The sequence below is a fragment of the Myodes glareolus genome, chromosome 15 (genome assembly GCF_982192425.1).
Source record: "Myodes glareolus chromosome 15, mMyoGla1.1, whole genome shotgun sequence".
Lineage (NCBI taxonomy): Eukaryota > Metazoa > Chordata > Mammalia > Rodentia > Cricetidae > Myodes > Myodes glareolus.
Genome location: NC_142040.1, coordinates 52,040,997 through 52,061,224, shown reverse-complemented (window position 1 = coordinate 52,061,224; position 20,228 = coordinate 52,040,997). Strand labels below are relative to the sequence as shown.

The following is a 20,228-nucleotide window of genomic DNA, read 5'->3' as shown; positions in this document are numbered from 1 at the left end:
TCTAATTGAGTTCTGATGTATGTACTTCTCAAACAACAAATTAGAAATGTTGCACCTACTTGCAATTTGTTATGATGACTTTCTTTGAAAATGAAAGCAGTAGAGCAAAACCTATACTGTGTCCAGAGAGCTTAAGAGTTTTAAGAACTAGACATTCGTGGAAACCTTAGTTGCTGATTGACACAGGTTATCAAATTGAACATCTTCCTTTTACAAATAAGGGAACAAAAGTTGCTGGCAACATTTTCCAAAAACACTGAGCCAAAACTAGAACCATCCTTCACCAAAAGTGTGAGTTTCTTGCAGAATATTAGACAATGCATTCAGGAGAACTCAAGTACTTGCTTGATCACTGTCTGTGTTTTTGGATGTTGGCTGAGTGCCTCCCTTTCCTTCCTACTCCCAGATAGTCCAGGACTCCGACTGTGCACTTGACTTTACTGCATGCCTTTTTCTGACTTCAAACATTTGATGGCTCGCAAAAAATTATGCTCTTTCATGGGGGAAAAGTCAAAACCATTTCTAGAGGAAATTTTTATGTCATCTATTGAATATGTCACATTAGACCAGTAAAATAACATAACTGTGGTACTGAAATCAACTTTTCTAGGAAGAAAAAGCTGTCTGCTGTGATTTCTGTTTGTCTGCCTCTCTCCTCTGACTACTTGAAAGTTCACCACAACAGCCATTAAGACATATGCCAATTTCTAAAGCTTCTAAAATGGAAGTTGTTCAGACAATGTTCTGTGGCTGGGTAATGAATATAAAGTCTTATTTGTGTTTTGCTTCTGGTTCTGTTGTCACTATCACAAACTGTCCTATGTAGAGGTATAATCAGACTATAGAATTGTATAGTGTAGAAATGTACAAAATGTAGAATTACATACTTTTGAAGCACCAACTCATCTTTTACCAGTGAGAACATATAGTTGCCACGAGCTCAGTCATTCAGATGTTCTAGGACCAAATTAAACACAGTACAACTTCTCTAAGGAAAGACAAATAGTCTAAATTCTTTAGTCAAGTGTTAGTATAACAGTGTCAAGAAAGTTTTCATATTTTAAGGAGAAATAGCTTCTATTATTTAGCTATCCAGTAAAGCAGTACAGTTAACTGAATGTTGCTTCTCAGTTTAACCACATTCGGACGTAGTAGCTTAAAGCTTAAAATTTTACACCACTAAAATTTTATGGTTGAGACTTTTGAATTATTTTTGTATAGATTTTGTTGCTGTGTCTTTAAATTCATTGGTATTTCCTCCACAGAGTAACTAACTAATAATATAATCAAGAAAATTTTCCTATCAGGTACAGTATTTTTTATTTCTATTAATTGTAGAAGTATCTCCTTTTCAGCATAGAAAGAAACCTGTGTTTCACATCTACACGAAACCCATGGTTATCATTAACTATTCCAGAAAGTGCAATCAATTCTTGGAAGAAAGAAAAGAAAGTTTGGGGCATAAACAACATAGTAACTCTTGGTACAAGTGTGTGTGTGTGTGTGTGTGTGTGTGTGTGTGTGTGTGTGTGTGTGAAGAGCTTATTAGATATAAAATTCTAGCTTCTCAATGTATACTCTAGCACTCAACACTTGTTGTATGGTGTTAAATGGCAAACAAGAATGTCAACTCAAACAAAGTGGAAGAAGGTCGTGGTATAGTCAGGTCAGGGTGATGCTTAAAGGAGACGGATTAAAGGATCCTCTCTGTGGTGTTATGATCTAAAACTGGTTTAGAAAGAAGTATTGATTTTCATGAGTGAAAAGGAGGATAGAAGTCACCTTAGACACAAAGGACAATCTGATCTAAAGACTGAATCTGAGCAGAGACTGGTGTAGCAACATTGAATGTCTGAGCAATTCAGTAGGGTCACATAAAAAAAGACTTAAACAGGTAAGGAGACTGGAAAGAGAAACAAAAAAGCTGGGTGGCTGACACATGGCAGAGGTCATACAGCTATATAGTAGTAGCAGTGAAACTGGAACAGAAGGAAAGATGGTGGGAGCGTTCCCAAATGGGAATAGGAAGACATTTTGAAGATATGACCAGGATATGGGGAATGAGGGCTACTGATATCAGCACACAGACCCCTTCAAAGTGTAGCCAGCGAGAACTTAAGATGAGGTCATAACTTCCAAGTGATTTTCACACTCCAGACACGAAAACATAGTTAGAATCCCTACTATGTTGACATTTATTTGTGCAATACATGTTGGTATGATATCACTAACAAATACTTTATCACATATGAAAATAAAAATCGCAAAATGATGAGATTAAAAGAAATGCAAATGCATCTGTTTTTTTTTCTCCAAACTCTCCATGTCTTCTCTACCCTATATTTTGGAGACTGCTGGGTACAAAGTAGAACAATTTTTTTTCACATTTTGGCTTTAAGAGGAACTCTTACATCTTTGCATAATATGTTAAGGATATTCATTATATGTAAATTTTTTTGTTTGTTTGTTCGTTGCTTGTTTGTAGGCTGGTCTATGGTTTACAGGAGATGAAGATGTAAAAATTCCAGAAAATCCCCTTGAACCATTGCCCTTCAACAGGCAGGAACATCTTATAGAGGTAACCAGTAAGATTTTGTTGTTGTTATTATTGATTTTTGAGATGATTATCATTCTGTAACTCAGCTTCAGTCTTCCAAGCAAAGGGCTTACAGGTGGAAACCACCGCACAGATGTTAATCAGATCATTTTTTATGCAGTAGGTGAGCATGTGGCAGTAGTCATTTTCTTCCTGTTCTTCCCCTTGAGTTGAGGAATTTTCCCAATTCTGCTCTTGTTTCTTTGATCCTTAAGTTGTTTCCCCAAAACTGAAGCTTTGATATTCATTCAGAGAACCATTCTTTGTAAGTAATTCTACGGGGTAAAAATTTTCTAATACCTATGTGATTATTGAAAACGTTCCATGGTTTGCTTGGATTTCAGTTGTTTTTGTTTTGTTTTGTTTCTCATCTATCTATATCTATAATAAGCCATTCTTCCAATTTTAAAACTCATAAGCATTCTTCCAATTCTAAAATTGAGGGAAAAGATTCTATCATTTTGCAAGTATTCACTTTATCTACTTTCTTTGGTTATGTTAAACACAATGAGATGTACAAACAATGTTGCCCGTGTCCATAAGTAGCTTGCTATCCTCAGTATGGCATCAATAATAGCATTAAAATCTACTGCAATCTCTGAGGCCACATAGATGCAAAACATCAAAATATGAAGGTCACTCTGAATTCTTTATAAATGACTGAGTGTTTACATAAAAATCAATTCAAGGGCAGCCACATTCAGTAATATAGTGGAAAATCTGAATTATAGATTTAGACATCACACCAAATTCATTAGAATACATTGATGGTTCAGTTTCTAGTTAGTCATAAATTCAAAATTGCAGTACAAAATTGGATATAACTCCTTTCTAACATTTAAGTAAGCAATTTTCTTCAATTGGGCTCAATTTTTAAAATAGTTTTTCATTACTTTTGATATCATAATTATATCATTTTCCCTTCCCTTTCCTCTTTCCAAACACTCCCATACAGCTCTCCTTGATCTCTTTCAAATTCATAGCATTTTCATCAATTGTTGTTTTATACACACACACACACACACACACACACACATATATATACATATATATAATACTAAATATAAAATTCTCAGTTTGCATGATATTTTATGTTTTCAGGGATGACTATTTGGTTTTGAATAACCAGTAGTGTACTTTCCTAGGGTAGGCTATTTCTCCCACTCTCAGCATCCCTTAGTTACCTGTAAGCCAACTCTGTTTCTCTTGCCCTAAGCATTTCTGCTGCATGACAACAGAAGAGAAGTTGAAGGAGGAGTCATGTAGTTACCGACAAGGTCCAAGATATGCGCTTGACCATCAGGGTTAATAGTTGTTTGTTGATGCTTTTAATGTGAAACTGGAGGATTGAGATAAATTATCCCATGAACCGTTTCCTTTGTGGGGATAAAGGTACCACTATGTAGACCTAGCTGGTCTGGGTGATTTTGAACTCACAGGTACCTGCCTGCCTCTTCATTCTGAATGCTAGGATTCAAAGCATGTGCCACCACACTTGTCTCTCATACAAAGCCCTGGGAAGGTGGTTTCCACATGACTGTATGAACACATCTCTCAGTGATAGGAGAAGGCTCCTCAGTACTTGGGAGGGATGCTGCTGCTTGACCATCACGTCACATGAAAAATGGTTTTCGTGAAAGCTAGTAGTTTTTAGAAATGTCAATCCCAGACAGTGTTCGTGGCTTTTTATTCAGCACTTAGAAACATAGAACATGCCTATGACTTTAGGAACAAAGAAAGGTGTAGCTCTAACATCCTGGTAGAAAGTTCATGGAGGAAAAGAGACTGGAATCAGAAAGAGATATCCGCCTGGGCGAAGACGGCTGGCAGCGTAGATGAGTGAAGACATGTACACATGCTGTGTGCTGTCCACAGGACAGAAAAGATGATCTGGGTACTGTTTTCACACACACACACTCAAGCACGCACATACACGCACACACACACATAAACACACACACACACACACACACACACACACGCTCTTAACCTTGGGTATTCTCAGCACCACCTTTAACATCTCAATGTTCATAAAATGCAGCTGATCCTAAACTGTGAGGTCCCCACAATATTCCTTAGTCTGTATTATGGGCCTATTGTTTGTTTGTGTTTATGTAACTTTTTACTCTTTGATAATTTCATTCTTATATATACATATATAACTGTAATGAATATTAGCCTTTTCAGCCCGTACTACCTTGTCTCCTTTTCCTCTTTTCTCCCTACTGAAATCCCTTTTCTTTCCAATGAGTCAGCTTCTTACCTCCTATTTTGATATTGTTTTTGAATATACAACCCATTGAATTTAAATAGGGTTGTCTACATGAGCATGGGTGGAAAGGTATTTACCGGACCATGGATAATTTGCGTAATTATACCACTGAAGGAACGGACATACTACCCCTGTCACCCTCAACTGATTAACTGTCAATAAGTCCTTCAGAGAGGTGTGGGGACTCATGAGACCTAACACCCCCCTTCCATGGTGACACTCTTGCATAGCTCTTGTGCTGGTAACCACAGAGGCAGTGAGATCAGGAATGTATCCTTGTCATGTCCAGCAGACTCTGTTCCATAGAAAAATTAGCTCCTCATGAGCTGGTATCTTACCATGTTTAAAGACTTACAAAGCCCATGTCTAGTTCATTAAGGTATTCAATAAACATTTGTTGAATGACTGGAGCAACTAATTAGTGTTATTTTGCATCTTGTAGCAATCGTTACGGACTTAGTGAGTGGCCTGACATAATACCCACTTGCTGTCACACGCTTGAGTAAATCTAGCTGTGACTTACCTGGATTCTCCATTCATCATTACCCTGTCTGCCTCTTCACTACCATGGTCAATCTGTTTTCTCTCCAGTTAAAAATTGTGTGTGTGACAGTTCTTCTTTAGGCTGTTTGCCGACTGTGAGAAAGATCCACCCCAGCTTGACTACACTCAGATGTTGCTGTATTTTGCGTGCCATCCGGACACTATGGAAGGGGTCTACCGGGCCCTCAGTGTGGCTGTGGGAACTCACATCTTCCGGCAGGTTGAAACTCCTATGCTGACCGCAGAGAAGGTAACTACATGGCACCAATGTACCTGCTGTGGGTTCTGGGTGGAAGTGAGGACACCAGAAGAATCAACTCATCATAGTAGGACCTCGCTTCATTTCTTCATCATATTTTCCCAGGTCTCCAGCACAATGTTTTACCTGTACCAGGTCTTCCAGTAAACCTTCCTCAACTGCATTAAAATTGGGAAACTCAAATTCCTCCATAGACCTTTGTAGTGAAATGAGCATCTGTTTGAAGTTCCTTGGTGGGGTTGAAGTTTGCTCTAAAAGGAGCAGACTAGACTGCGTTTTGCCAGCAGTGTCGAACATGATAAACAAAAGGAACCACATTATTAACCTGACCCAAGTGTTTTAGAGTATGTGAAAAATGTATCTGAAGCAAACTCTGACTTCAGACATTATCCTCATGATTATGAATTTTGACACCATTTCAGCCTCAAAATCACAGACATTTGCATCATTTTCCTCAGTCAGCACAGAAACTTTCTAGCTAGTTTGGAAGGCATCGTACATTCCCCTATGATTTCTGAGCGACGTGTTTTCCCTGGGATTTTCAGATTGACGGGCCTCCCATCAGTACAAGGTAACATGCTTCCTGGTGCCCACTTGATCTTTTTCTGACTTTTGGTTGCCCATCTGTTCTCACAGGGGCAGAATTCTGATGGGATTTCTGTGCTCTTGGTGGGCACAGTAGCAGAAGGCTGTTTACAGACCCCTCAGAATTACAACCATGATTATTTTCTTTTAATATATTTGTCAAAGAAAAGGTTAAAGACCCTTACCGACTTTCACCTATGGGAAGAGAAAGGCTCTATTACATTTGAAACCACAGTTTGACAGTAAGAACCAGGCCAGAGTGAGAACAGACAGGTACCCAATAAGATAACAGGGGGATCTCCAAAGGCATATGGAGCTAATGATTCAAGAGCTAATGACTTAACAGTTACATGATAGCAAATACACAAGCAAGGAGTATTGGTCTTTTCTACAGTTGAAAACTTCAGAATTTTCCCACCTAAGTAACTTATGTGGTATGACCATCTGTTCTGAGAATTGTGTTTGTTACTTTCACAGTGGTTTCTCTATGTCCCTGTAAAGATTGTGCTTCCTTTAAACTATACTGACTTTGTAACTAATCCTGAACTGCAGCCTTCTCTGAGGTATCAGTGAAATGACTGTCCCGGGGCAGAGAATTTCCCTAATCGCAGATGGTGGCTGCCATTCTCTGTCCTACCTGCCCTCTAATATCAATCTTGCTAACATGAGGTGATAATTTCTTTGAAGTCATCTTTCACTTAGACCCAGAGAACAGTATGGGGGCATGTTTGTGGGCAGTGGGCACTTGTCTATGGGGAATATTGGTGAGCAGTGAGCATATGTCTATGGGGGGGGGATGCTGGTGGGCAGTGAGCAGATGTCTATGGGGGGGAATGCTGGTGGGCAGTGAGCAGATGTCTATGGGGGGGAATGCTGGTGGGCAGTGAGCAGATGTCTATGGGGGGGAATGCTGGTGGGCAGTGAGCAGATGTCTATGGGGGGGAATGCTGGTGGGCAGTGAGCAGATGTCTATGGGGGGGAATGCTGGTGGGCAGTGAGCAGATGTCTATGAGGGATGCTGGTGGGCAGTGAGCCCTTGTCTATGGGGGGTATTGGTGGGCAGCAGTCACTTGTCTTGCTTTGCATCTTGAGACTTAGGGCAAGATCTGGAAAGTGTTTTCTCTCCTGAATGGCTTCCATCTAATTGCCTTATCCATGCCCTAAGAAATGAAGTAATGATGTACCAAACAGGGCAGTAACTCAAACTAGTGAATATATAAACATAATTTTTAAAAGCTAGAAAGCTATATATATTTTAAATTGAAAAATAGGTGTATAATATATTCTGATATGGTTTTCCCTCTCCCAACTCCTTTGAGATCCTCTCCACTACATCACCTACCCAAATCCACATCCTTTCTTTCTCTCATTAGGATCCAAACACTCATCTGAAGAATTAATAATAATAAAATATAAAATAAAAAACAAACAAGAATAGGACAAAAAAGAAGAAAAAGAACCAAAGAAAAAGCTTAAGAAACATATATAGATGCAGAGATACACAGAAATCACATAAAAACATAAAACTACAAACCAAAATATTTATACAAAGCACCTGTTTCTATTTTGTGGAATAATTTAGAAGTATTGGTATTAGTTCTTCTTTGAAAGTTTTGTAGAATTCTGAGCTGAAACCATCTAGTCCTGGGCTTTTTTTGGTTGGGAGAATTTTGATGACTGTTTCTATTTCTTCAGCAGTTATAGGTCTGTTTAATTTGCTTCTCTGGTCTTGATTTAATTTTGGTAAATGATGTTTATCCAGAAAGTTGTCCATTTCCTTTAAGTTTTCCAATTTTGTGGAGTACAGGTTTTCAAAATATGACCTGATGATTCTCTGTATTTTCTCCATGTCTGTTGTTATGTCCCCCTTTTCACTTCTGATTTTGTTAATTTGGATATTCTCTCTCTGCCTTTTGATTAGTTTGGATAAAGGTTTGTCTATTTTGTTGATTTTCTCGAAGAACCAACTCTTTGTCTCATTGATTCTTTGTATTGTTTTCTTTGTTTCTATTTTGTTGATTTCAGCTCTCAATTTAGTAATTTCCTGCCATCTAGTTCTCTTAGGTGAGTTTGCTTATTTTTGTGCTAACCTTTTCAAATATTCTGTTAATTTACTAGTGTAGAATTTTTCTAGCTTCTTTATTTAGGTGTTTGGTGCTATGAACTTTCCTCTTAACACTGCTTTCATTGTGTTACACAAATTTGCGTATGTTGTGTGGTCATTTCCATTAAATTTTAGAAAATTTTTAATTTATCCCTTTATTTCTTCCTTGACCCATTGATGATTCAGGTGAGCATTGTATAATTTCCATGTGTTTGTGAGTTTTCTGGAATTAGTATTGCTGTTGACTTCTAGTTATAAACCATGGTGATCTGATAAAGTATATTGGGTTAGACCAAAGAATGGATAAGGAAATGTGGTACATTTACACAGTGGAGTACTACAGCAGAAAAAAAATAATGACATCTTGAATTTTGCAGGAAAATGGATGGAGCTAGAAAACATTATTTTGAGTGAGGTAACCCAGACATAGAGAGACAGTTATCATGTACTCATCCATAGGCATAAAGCAAAGAAAACCAGCCCACAAACCACAATCACAGAGAATTTAGACAACAATGAGGACACTAAGAGAGACATACATAGATCTAATCTACATGGGAAGTAGAAAAAGACAAGATCTCCTGAGTAAATTGGGAGCATGGGGACCTTGGCGGAGGGTTGAAGGGGATAGGGGAGAGGCGGGGAGGGGGAGGCAGAGAAAAATGTAGAGCTCAATAAAAATTAATAAAAAGGACCTGTAAAGTTTAAGAAAAAATAAAATCCCAGATAATATTATATGGGACTAAAAAGGCCTCCAAAGACACCATTAGGTTCATATTGTGTTGGTCATCTACTGGTGGGCATGGATGCACCTGGCCTTAAGTGTGTTCTTCTATACACAGTGAGACTCCCTTGGGGAAAGCTAATTTTTCATTTGTTAGCAGTTATCTATTGGAGATGCTTCTGTGTTAGGGATGGGGACTTGCATACACTTCCATTCTCACCTCTGGGATTCCATAGGGCCCACATCTGTGCAGGCTTTGTGGGACCTCAGTCTCAGGAGGCAATTGTGCCTGCTCCCTGTCTCTTTGCCTTTGGTCTTGTCTTTCTCTCTTCTGGGTATGCTTTCATCATACTTCAGTGAACCAGAAGCTTCTCCATTCTCCAAGATCTCAGAAACCTACTATCAAGGTTTATAAGCAGTCTTCCCCTGATGGCACTAAGGACATTCTTAGTGGGGCAAAATTACACCCTGAACTTCTCAGCAGGATGAGTCCACATAGGATGCAGAAGTATCATTGTTTCCACAAACATTTAGTGAGCAGTTGTGTTTCCTGAGTGCCCCTGTACTCAGGTTATAGCAATGGATAAAGGCATCTGGTAGGATGGTGGTAGGTAATAACTAAATAAACAAAATACAGAACTGTCAGACGGTAGCTTTAAACATAAAGACTAACAAAAACATGGCAGTGCATGTAGGTAAATACAAATGTGTTGAGATGAAGCTGGACCTTACAGGTTTAAAAAAAAAAACAGCCATACCAACAATGATATTGAATGATATTTGGGTGAGGTGGACATTCAGTTAGATATCTGGGTTTCCATAACAAAGAACTGAGTATGGACACTGAGTCATAGCAGAAAAAATATTATTTATTGAGAAATAGTACACTTTCAAAGAGAGGATGGTGATTATAGAGGAGAGAAAGGTTGAAACTCAACAGTTCGTTGTACAAGAGGTTGGTCTTTTATTTTGCAAGGTGGGCTTTGTGAATGATCTGTGTGTCATGGGCTTTATTCACATACTCCTGCTATATGGTGCTACAGTCACTGTTCTATTGCTATGAAAAGGCACCATGACCAAGGCATTTTTTGTGAAAGAAAACAACTAATTGGGAGCTTGCTTACAGTTTCAGAGGTTTGGTCCTTTAACAGCATGACGGGAGGGATGGTGGCAAGCAGTCAGGTAGAGTACTGCAGATGTAACTGAGTTCTACATCTGGAATTTCAGGCAGCAGGAAAAGAAAGGATATTGGGCCTGGTTTGGGCTTTTGAAACTTGAAAGCCCATGCTTAGTGGCACACTTCCTCTAACAAGACCACACCTTCTAATTCTTCTCAACTAGTGCCTCTCCCTGATGATCAATCATTCAACTATATGAACCTGTGAAGGGGGCATTGTTATTCAAACTACCACACATGGAGTTTATTAGGAGTCACAGGTTACCTTTAGATACTCTGAGGCCCCTTCAAACCTGTGCCAGTGTCTCCAGACAGTACCAGCTCTCTTTAGCGGGAGAGTTTCCAGCCTTTCTCTCTGCCACAAGGTTCTTCTCATAGGTAATTTATTTCAGCCTCTGTCTCCCCAAATTTCATGGGTTAGCAGAACTGGATAGTAAGGGCTGAGGGGAGAGCCTAGCTCAGCTTTGCCCTTTAAGAGATGATGTCATTGGAAGAGCACAGTCACCCATCTTAGATCATCCCGGGGTCCCACTGGGCTGCTCTTTTGAGCACAGACTAAGGAAAGAGTAGAAATGAGGTAAGAAAGGAGATGTAGGAATCCATGCAGGGCTTTTCCCATTCATTGACTTCTGTGTCCAGATCATCCCCATTTGGTATCTAATCAAGTCAGTCTTGGTTTCTCCAAAGTAGCTGCACACACAAATGTTCAGTATTTGTGAACACAGAAAAGAAGACAGGCAGTGGTTAAGAAATGGAGTCTCAGCTATGGGAGCAAAGAGACAAGGAGAGGGACAAATAATTCTGCTCAGAGTAAGAAAGACCAAAGAGTGAGACGCTGTGCCAAAGCCATTACTATAGCAACATGCACCTGCTATGGTGGGTGGCACCAAGCCACCTACAATAAATGGCCTGAATTCCTATTGTCCCTGACTCACTCACTACCTCATGTTGGTGTTCCTACCCAGGAAAGTAGCTTCATCTGAGAGCTGTGCTCAAGAACTTTCTTGACGCACAAGGATATTGTTTAGGAACTAAACTATTATGCAGTAGAAACCAAAGATGACTGTGGAGGTTGCGACATTTCTCTCTTCAGCTGTCAGGGACTGATTGTTCCAGACATGGAATGAACTCTAAGCACTTCAAAAGCACAAGAATTGTCCACCCCACTCGCTCCCACTCATTCCTGGATAGTGTTTTATCCCAATCATTCCATTCATTCATCCTGTCCATTCCTAGCTTCTTGGGCAACTCCTGCAATCCCAGGAGTCTGCAAAGACCTCACTCAGAAATCAACCTCTATGCACACTCAAGACATTCTGTCAAATCGCTGTTTTTACCTTCTGCCTATACTATTATGACAACTGGAAGTCCCACTCACACTTTATTCTTCCTTCTGTGTCTTTACCGCCATGCTGCTTTTATCCAATGAAACCCAGACCCTCTGTGGAAAGCGATGGCTTCTTAGGTAATTTTTTTAAAAGTTCAGAAGCAAAGCATTTATCAAGAATGTACTAGTTTTGGTGAACTTAATCCGTAAGTGAGGGAAATTTGGGAAAAATGGAAAAGAATTCTGGAACCTCTGTGATGTCAGACTTAGGAAAATGTTAGTTGGCAGCTCCCACATCGTTGTTAACTTGTTAACTGCCCTTGGCGCATGATTGAGATCCTGGAGTTGGAAGCACACACTTCTACTCACTCTTTCCCTTGGCTTTCATTCTCAGAACCAACACTTTTTCTGTGTCAGATTAGAGCTGAGCCGAGTGAGTAAGAGAAATGCATGGTCAGAAAGTTGTCCGGGCATCATTTCAGGGGGATGCTTATCGAAAGGCTCTGAGGTCGGTCTCTGAGAGTCAGAGCAGCAGAGCACAGTGCTCAAGGATGCCCCAGTCCTCTGTTTAAACCTCATGGATCTCTCTGATCTGATGCTGCAAGTAAATATTCAAAAGCACTGGCTTTTCTTCTTGCTACTAACACTGGTTTCTCTCTCTGGTGTCTGTTAGTGTGGATCCCTTTTCTTGAATATGCCTTTTATACTTACGCCTCTAAGAACACAGACTGTTCCTTCCACCCTTTCCTCTCTTACCATTGGGCCATAATGTGTATTCCAAGTCTAAAGGGCAAAATCAACAGGAATTAAAAACAAAAGAAGCCTCTGGCATTAGTAAGAGAAGGACTCCTTTTCCTAAAATGTTGGACATTTAAATTATTACATTTTGGATTAAAGATTATTTATTCCATGATGCATATATTGGATCTTTTAAAAGGCAGTATGTTTTAACTATGCAAATAGTGATGAGGAGGCCAGATTTTCCTAACCTTTAAACTGCCTGCACATCAAATAAACTAGTATTTTGTTAACTCACAGGTACTGTCTTTACCCTGTTGCCACGGTGCCTGTGCTAAATTTTACATAAATGCCCATTTATTAAGCACTCAATTTTATGTCCAATCTATATTCATCTTACTCTAGCAAATGTTTTGCTGACCTAGAAACCTATTGATGAGTAACTGTAAAAGTAATCACAAAGGACCCAAAGCAAAGACATTAAAACCTGTTTCCAGATTCAATTTTATGTTTTTTAATCATTGTAAGTGGAAACAAGGTAAAGAAATATATATTTTAACAAGTGTGGGAATATGTATTTAATCACCAAATATTCAACTGTGATAACCTCTTTTTCAAAATTTAATTAAATTTTATATTTACAAAATATATAACCCCCCCCATAAAAGCAAGGTAATCTCTCCAAGCTAAAACAATTGCAACCTCATTTTTTTAGCTCTGATAACAGTCCCTCCAAAATCTCTATGGGGACACATAACTACCAAAGGCTTAATTTATTGCCTGCATGCTGTTATGTATGGCATGTCACATTTATTTAGAAAGCTCTTAACCAACAATTAATCACCTGAATTGAGTATTTAAAGACATCGGTACTCTCTTAAATTATAAGTTCCCCGTTTCTAATGGTAAAGGAAAATCAGAATCCATGTATTCTCAGATATCTGATCAACCAAAATTTAAAACTGTATTTCTCTATGCTGAGTAAGTAAATACTGATTTTTTGTTGTTGTTGTTGTTGTTAGCCAAAGTACTCGTGTGGCTCTATATTTACAAATTTACTGCAGAAACTCCGAAGAATAAGGAAATCACTGTATTTTTCCCATTGTTGATACTGTAATATAATGTGCCCTTTATTTTATTGATAAGTAGTTACATGACTACTATGTTTTCTGGGATTTTTAAAACGTATTCTGTGAATGCATTCTTGTTAGGTAGGTATCATTCCAAACCATAGTTTTTACAACAGAACTGGGTCCTCACAAAACTCTCATTTGTGTCACTAATCTCCCACTTTGGGGATTATAAATCATCTTTTTTTACCGAATTAACTTCTATATCCAAAACTCTTTTATCCACAAATATTCATGATCATTCTTAATCTGTGCCTATAAAATCAAGATATACAATTACTTTTATGACTTTCAGTATTTAGGATATTGTTACAGAGGCAACATTGTCTTAGCTATACATGAAAATAGAACACCTGAAGTCAGGTCAATTTTGGAAAGCATCAATAATAATCCCAACCTGACTTTGGAAATTGACTTGCCATAACCTCAATTGAAATCAATTTCAAACAGTAATTCTATCATCTATAGATGTTGGGAATCAATTAAACTAATTTATTTCTTTGTACATTTATGAGGAATGTTATGTACCTGGTCATGTAGGATACTTGGTCATGAGGGTTGGTTAAGATGAAAGGGGCACATTGCACACCGGACCTCTGGATACTATGAGCTAAAGTGCTCTAGGATTTTGACACTGGTTTTGAATGTAACAAGTACATTTTCTTCTACAGTTTGTTTAGTGGGTTTGTGATAAGCACTGGCCTTCCTGTGTACAGTTCTCATGTAATGAATGGACTGGTAATTTCTATTGTTGGAAGCACTTCAGTCTGGCTTAACATCGTTTGATTTGACAGACCTCCATCTCCACTGTGAGTCCCAATGAGGAGTTTCCCGAGGCCGAGGACGTGACAAGAGAGGAGCGGGAACTGAAAGAGGAGAAAGATGAGAGGGACCAGAAGGAAGAAGAAATCCCCGAAAATGCAAATCCTGAAAAGATTTCCATGGAAACACTACTCAAAGTGTTTGGAGGAGGAAGCGAAGTCCTGGACGCTAATAGATTTGCCAGCTACCTGAAGATAGAGAACATCTATGCAGAGGTTAGTTAGATTGTTTGCATGGAATTCCTTCAGGAGCACACTGTATTGTGTGAGCCTATGCTGAATTACTTTATTATATGAATCTACTTTAAAATAACTTCAAGATTGCAAAGTAAATTGATTTCACTTTTGTTCTTTTTTTTAAAGAACTTCATAAAGACTTTTCAGGACCTGGGGGCCAAGAACCTGGAGCCAGTTGAAGTTAACATTCTCTTGAAACATCCTTACATTCAGGACCTGATTGCAAATTACTTAGACTATAAAATTCCTGTGAGTACGAGTCAAAATTGTCCTAATTTGGGTGGTCCCAGCTAAGAGCATGCTGTGCATCCCTACCATGAACTATTAAAGAACAACAAGCTGGCCTTGCCCAGAGCAGGCAATCTCTAATGCACAATTGAAGCCATTCTCAGTATTATGCATCTATCTACTTAGTACATGGTGCTACCTTGGGTATATAGCAGAGGGCTGTTGGTGGATTATAGTTAAAGCCAAGTATATGAACTAATAGAAATATGAATGGTTTGGGCCAAATAATGATACTTGTCTACAATAGAAAAGTGTAGAGCGTGTTTCTCAACCTTCCTTATGCTGCATCCTTTAACACAGTTCTTCGTGTTGTGGTGATCCCCCCAGCCATAAAATCATCTTAATTGCTACTTCATAGCTATAATTTTGCTTCTCTTATGAATTGTAACATAAATATCTGTGTTTTCTGGTGGCCTTTTGGAGGGTTACAACCCACAGACTGCGAACCACTGGTGTGGAGACCAGGACTTCTGCTGCCCATAAGGGCTAATCAAGACTGTAGTTTCCAGCCAAGTGCGGATATAATCACCATTTTCAAATCATGGCATATATGGTCAATGTGCTAATATTCTCATGTTAGTGTATTAGTTTGTTTCGTATTGCTGATAAGGCATTCTAATCAAAAGCAACTTAGCCAGGAAAGGGTTTATTTGCTTTAGAGATTACAGTCTATCATCAGAAGAAGAAGCCATGGTAGGAACTCAAGGTTCCTACAGAAAAAGTAGAGGAATGCTGCTTACTGGTTTTTTTCCATGTGGTTCACTCAGCTTGCCTTTTTATACAACTCAGGATTGCCTGCTCCAGGGTGGTACCAGGTTGTTCTGTACAGAGATTTGATTATTTCTGTGCAAAATGTTTTGGTAAAGATTAGCTGGCATGATGCACGGAAAACATGTAAATTGCTGCTATGAATTTTGTTCAGTATTGAGCGTTATCCTTGAGTTCAGTAGCAGAAGCTCCCATGGGAAGGGTGATGAAATGAGTAACAAACATGACTTCTGCCCACACAAAAATTCCACTTATATTTACAATATAATTTTTAAATGTAAGAATTGTCAAATAGTGACACAATGTAAACAAATCAAGTATGAAATTATAGTTGTTCAAACTGTGACTTGTGTGTACTAGAAGCATAGAAGTAACAGGCTACAAAGAGAGTAGAGACAATTAGGATTTTACAAGGGATAGGGGAAAATATCTCTTCCTATTGGCATGGGATGATGTGGGCATCTTAGGTAGAAGGCAGGCTTGGATCAAAGAATAGAAGCAGGACTGGATGGAAGAGGAGTGTCCGACCCCTTGAAAGGCTGTCTGCAAAGGGTAGAGGATGATTCCAATGACTTAGTAAAAATAATTAAAACTAAAAAAATTAAAGCAAATTTTAAATAGAATTTGATGAAACAATTGAGGAATCAATAGGCTTCTTCGTATGGGAGGGTATTACTATTTCTTCATCTCTAAACATTTCCGTATCACCTAAACATATCATGTTACCGTTTCTCTCTTTTTTCAAATAGGGTGAGTTCAATAACTGATTGTTTAAACACCATCTCACCCTGCACAATCTGTTCCACATATAAGGGGAGATGTGCCATCTAATCTACTAAAATAATTACTAAATCTCTTAGAATAATGTATAATAGAATTCATTTTCTATTGCCCAGAGTAAGTAAAAACATAAACTAACAGCCCAATTATTTCCTCCCTTAATTGGAAGAAAACCACATGCAAAATCTGGGCAGATCAATGGCTCTTTTCAGGGCCAGAGATGATTCTGACCAGGTTCCTGCCTGAGAGTAGAAGCCTTGAAATGACCAGCTTTGAGAGTCAACCTCTGAAGAGCTGCAAAATCCCCTGGAAAATCTAGAGGCTACACAATTCTTCTAAATATTTTCTCCCACTTTGAAAAGTGTTTATTTTTTCCTATAAGGTAGTGTCTAGTCATAGTAACACTAAGAGTTCTTTTGAACTGGAGGACAGAAGCTGGATGACTCCCACATTAGAGAGGACTGCAGAGCAAGGAAGATTGATACTGCAGGTTTTGACACCAAAGTAGGACTTTGCGCTTCCTTATGCCAGAGTGTAGTAGGATACCAAATATTCCAAGTCACCACCTACTGTATGTCAGGAAAATTTTGATACCTTGATCACCAAAACTCATTTTGTACAATCCCAACAACTTCTTAGGTATTCAATTCACGCTTTTTCTGAGAACCCATCCTCCTAACCATTGTACAGTTAAACAGGTGCCTAGGGTCAGTATCACTTAACACAGTAGAGAGCTAGTTCATTTCTCCATTAGCTAGTAAGATATTAGCGAGTTAATTCAGTGGTAGGATGCTCCTTTATAAGTCTGAGTCAGATCCTTAAACTTTTCACATCTTCTGTGCCTGATCCCAGTAATCAAAAGACAAGGTGGAAAACTGTGATTCTCACTGGCATGATTTTATAAATAAGAGTTTGCCAATGACCTGGAAAGCCTAAAATAGGTATTTGAGATCAAAGGGAGGTCTTGTCCACTACAGCATTCCATTCTTATTTTTGATAATCAAAACCGAAGGGAAGGAGAGAGGAAAAAAAGGAGGGAGGGAGGGAGGGAGGGAGGGAGGGAAGGAGGGAGGGAGGGAAAAAGCAGAAAGAAGTAAACATTGCAGACATGGGGAGATCTCATACCTGTGATGTTAGTGTTTGCTCCAGATATCCATGTTCAAGTAAATAGATCACATTTTTAAATGAACCTTAACCACAGTGATGTTATTTAAAGATCGTTCGAGATAAGAAGAGCAAAACCTAGAGTGTGGTTTTTCAAGGTTAAAAAGTTGTTTGCTATTATAAACAGTGGGAAGCTGGAGGCTGTTGCTTAACAGCTTTGTGTTTACAAGGTCTGTGTTTACACGCTACAATATTAAAATATATGTGTACATACATATATATTAAAAATATATTTTTTTAAAAAGTGGATTATATGTAATGAGCAAAACACCTTAGTTTTGCCCCTGTTTTAAGGTGCCCTGGTTCTGTGCTTATGAGCATGAATTATAGGATCTTGGAAATACGCGGTTCTGGGCATGTAATCTCACAGTATCCTGTGTTCCGCAACTGTAACATTGAGATAACTACCAGCCTTTCCTCATGGGGCTCGTGTATGGATGGAAGAAGTTGACACACACAAAGTGCTGAGCTCAGTTCCTGGCAGATGACTGTAGATACCACTACTGATACTGATACAAGATATGGAAGTATCAGGACCCAAGAAATCTTGCAGTTGAAATGAAACATGAAAAGTGATAGGTAGATGGACAGACAGGTGGCTCTCTGTCAAAAAACAAAGTTTTCCCTGGAAAAGATCCAGGGCTTAACTGAAGTCCCAGTGGTAAACACAACTGTAACTTCTAGATTTTGGTGCTGGATTTTACAGATTTTCAGTTTACATCATGTATTTACTTCTACTCCTCTAGACTTCATACAAAGAAAATATGTTCAAAAGTGTTCTTAAATTATTAAGAAAAATGTGTTGGGTAAATGTTACCAAATTAGTGAGAATACCATAACTCCATTGCTGTGAAGCAATTTTTTGTTACAAAAACATTGACAAACAGAACTCAATAAATTATTTTTCTATAAGAGCAACTTAACCCAAACCATTTCTTATAGTGAGCACATGCCAAACAATTGAGGTTTGGGTGGAAATCTCCCAAACAAAGCACGTCTCCAATGGGAAATAGAAACAATTCTTTCAGTGTTAAAATCAAAGCATGACAAAGAGAGTGTCTACAAACACAGACCCAACTTTGTGCAACTGTAATCATAATTGGAAAGTTATTTTCGTCCCACTCTGTCCCCAAGACATCTGATTTGGAAATACTCTCCAACCTTACTTTTATCTTTTTTACAACATCTGACATCTGCTTCTATACTTCGTTTGCAGAACGTCTGTCTGTGCCCAGCATCTGACACCATCGGTCCCCTCTCCAGTCACTGCCACTGATGGCTGTGGCACCCTCTTTCATCCTGGATTTAGCCAGTGTTGGTTGGCATGTATCTGGAGCACATCATGTCATTTTGCCCATGCTGTGAAATGTCAATCTCTAAACTCATGCCTGGCCAACCAATAAGTGCCTGTCCTCTATAATTGCCCCAAGTGGGACCTAGAAGTCAATGGGAGCTGCTGATCTTTTCCTCTTAGCTTACTCAAGGTTGGCCTCTGCCTGTAAGGAAATCAGTGTTTTGAAGGAATGAGATCCCTCAAGGGAATGGTTCAGTGTGCTTCCCGTCAGTGACTGACAGAGTGACAGATATGGAAGCCAAGTTAGAGAGTGAAACAGCCTGTGTCTTCATAGTTAAGATGACCACAGGCTGAAAGCTCTGGAACTCAGCTCTGGAATAAAGAAACTTAGATTCTTAAATTACTTTCTTAAATTGTGATAAGAAATAAAGTTAAACTGCCATCACTATGCAATTTTTGTGTTTAAGACATATGCTAATATTCATTCTACATGTATCAGTTTACATTTATTTTGAAAAAAAATTGTGTTTTTATAAAATTTAGACATTAAATTGCTAGAATATTGATACCTCTGATAGTAAGAAGAAAATGAAGAAATAGAAAAGTCCAAGGAAAAAAATCTACTGCTCAAATTTTCTATGTTTAAATTTCTATGTAGATGTAATTATTTTGGCATTATAATATTTCTTTAATAAAGTATGAATACTGTATTATTCATTAATAGGAAAATAATCTTTTGGTTTACACACTATATGATAGAGTTGAGTAATCACTTTTATAAATATTACTTAACATGACAACTCCATTATAGGACTATAAAGAAGAATTTCTGAAACCCTTAGATATCATTCCAGGGATACCACTACATGGTTTCAGAATAGCATTTACACTAAATGGTGAAGATTTTTCTCAAGGAAACAAAAAAAAGAGTAAATGACAAGCAACTATCTGTTTAGTCACTGCCAATACAAGATGTCCATCAGTCATAAATTCTTTATTTTCATTTGTAACGTCTCTTTGATTTTTCTCTCTTAGGATATTAAAATGATTCTTCAAAGGAGTGAACATGCCCAAGGCAGTGATGGAGAAAGTTCACCTTCAAGACTTACAGAGGAAAAGAAATGAAGGCTATGTTTTTTATAATGTAAAATAAAGCTTCATACTCAAATTGACCATGGTGTCTGTCCTGTGTGTTATTATTGCAGCTGTAGGATTGATTCCTTCTCAGCTGAGAACGATCCTTTCCCAAATCAGAGAACATTTTAATCTTAACCCTCAAAAAAGAGATGAAAATATAAAAGGTATAAAGATGAAATTTAAGTGATTCTGGAAATAGAAATTACCAGAAACAACACACTCAAAATAAATGCACTCATGAGTCATGAAGACTCCCTATAGGAAAGTCTATATAGAAAATCCTT

At 38.3% G+C, this 20,228-nt stretch overlaps 1 protein-coding gene across 3 annotated transcripts in view; it reads left to right on the top strand.

Moving 5' to 3' along the window:
• Nucleotides 1-19,979, top strand: part of Spef2 (sperm flagellar and cilia associated 2) — a 157,091-nt gene extending 137,112 nt beyond the window's left edge. For all 3 annotated transcript variants that reach the window (XM_048429290.3, XM_085676648.2, XM_087896945.1), the window contains 5 exons: nucleotides 2,486-2,578; nucleotides 5,482-5,661; nucleotides 14,250-14,492; nucleotides 14,640-14,762; nucleotides 19,843-19,979. In XM_048429290.3, coding sequence (XP_048285247.3) covers nucleotides 2,486-2,578; nucleotides 5,482-5,661; nucleotides 14,250-14,492; nucleotides 14,640-14,762; nucleotides 19,843-19,932 — 729 coding nt within the window. In that variant the 3' untranslated portion in view covers nucleotides 19,933-19,979. The remainder of the gene's footprint in view (nucleotides 1-2,485; nucleotides 2,579-5,481; nucleotides 5,662-14,249; nucleotides 14,493-14,639; nucleotides 14,763-19,842) is intronic.
• Nucleotides 19,980-20,228: the final 249 nt, after the last annotated feature.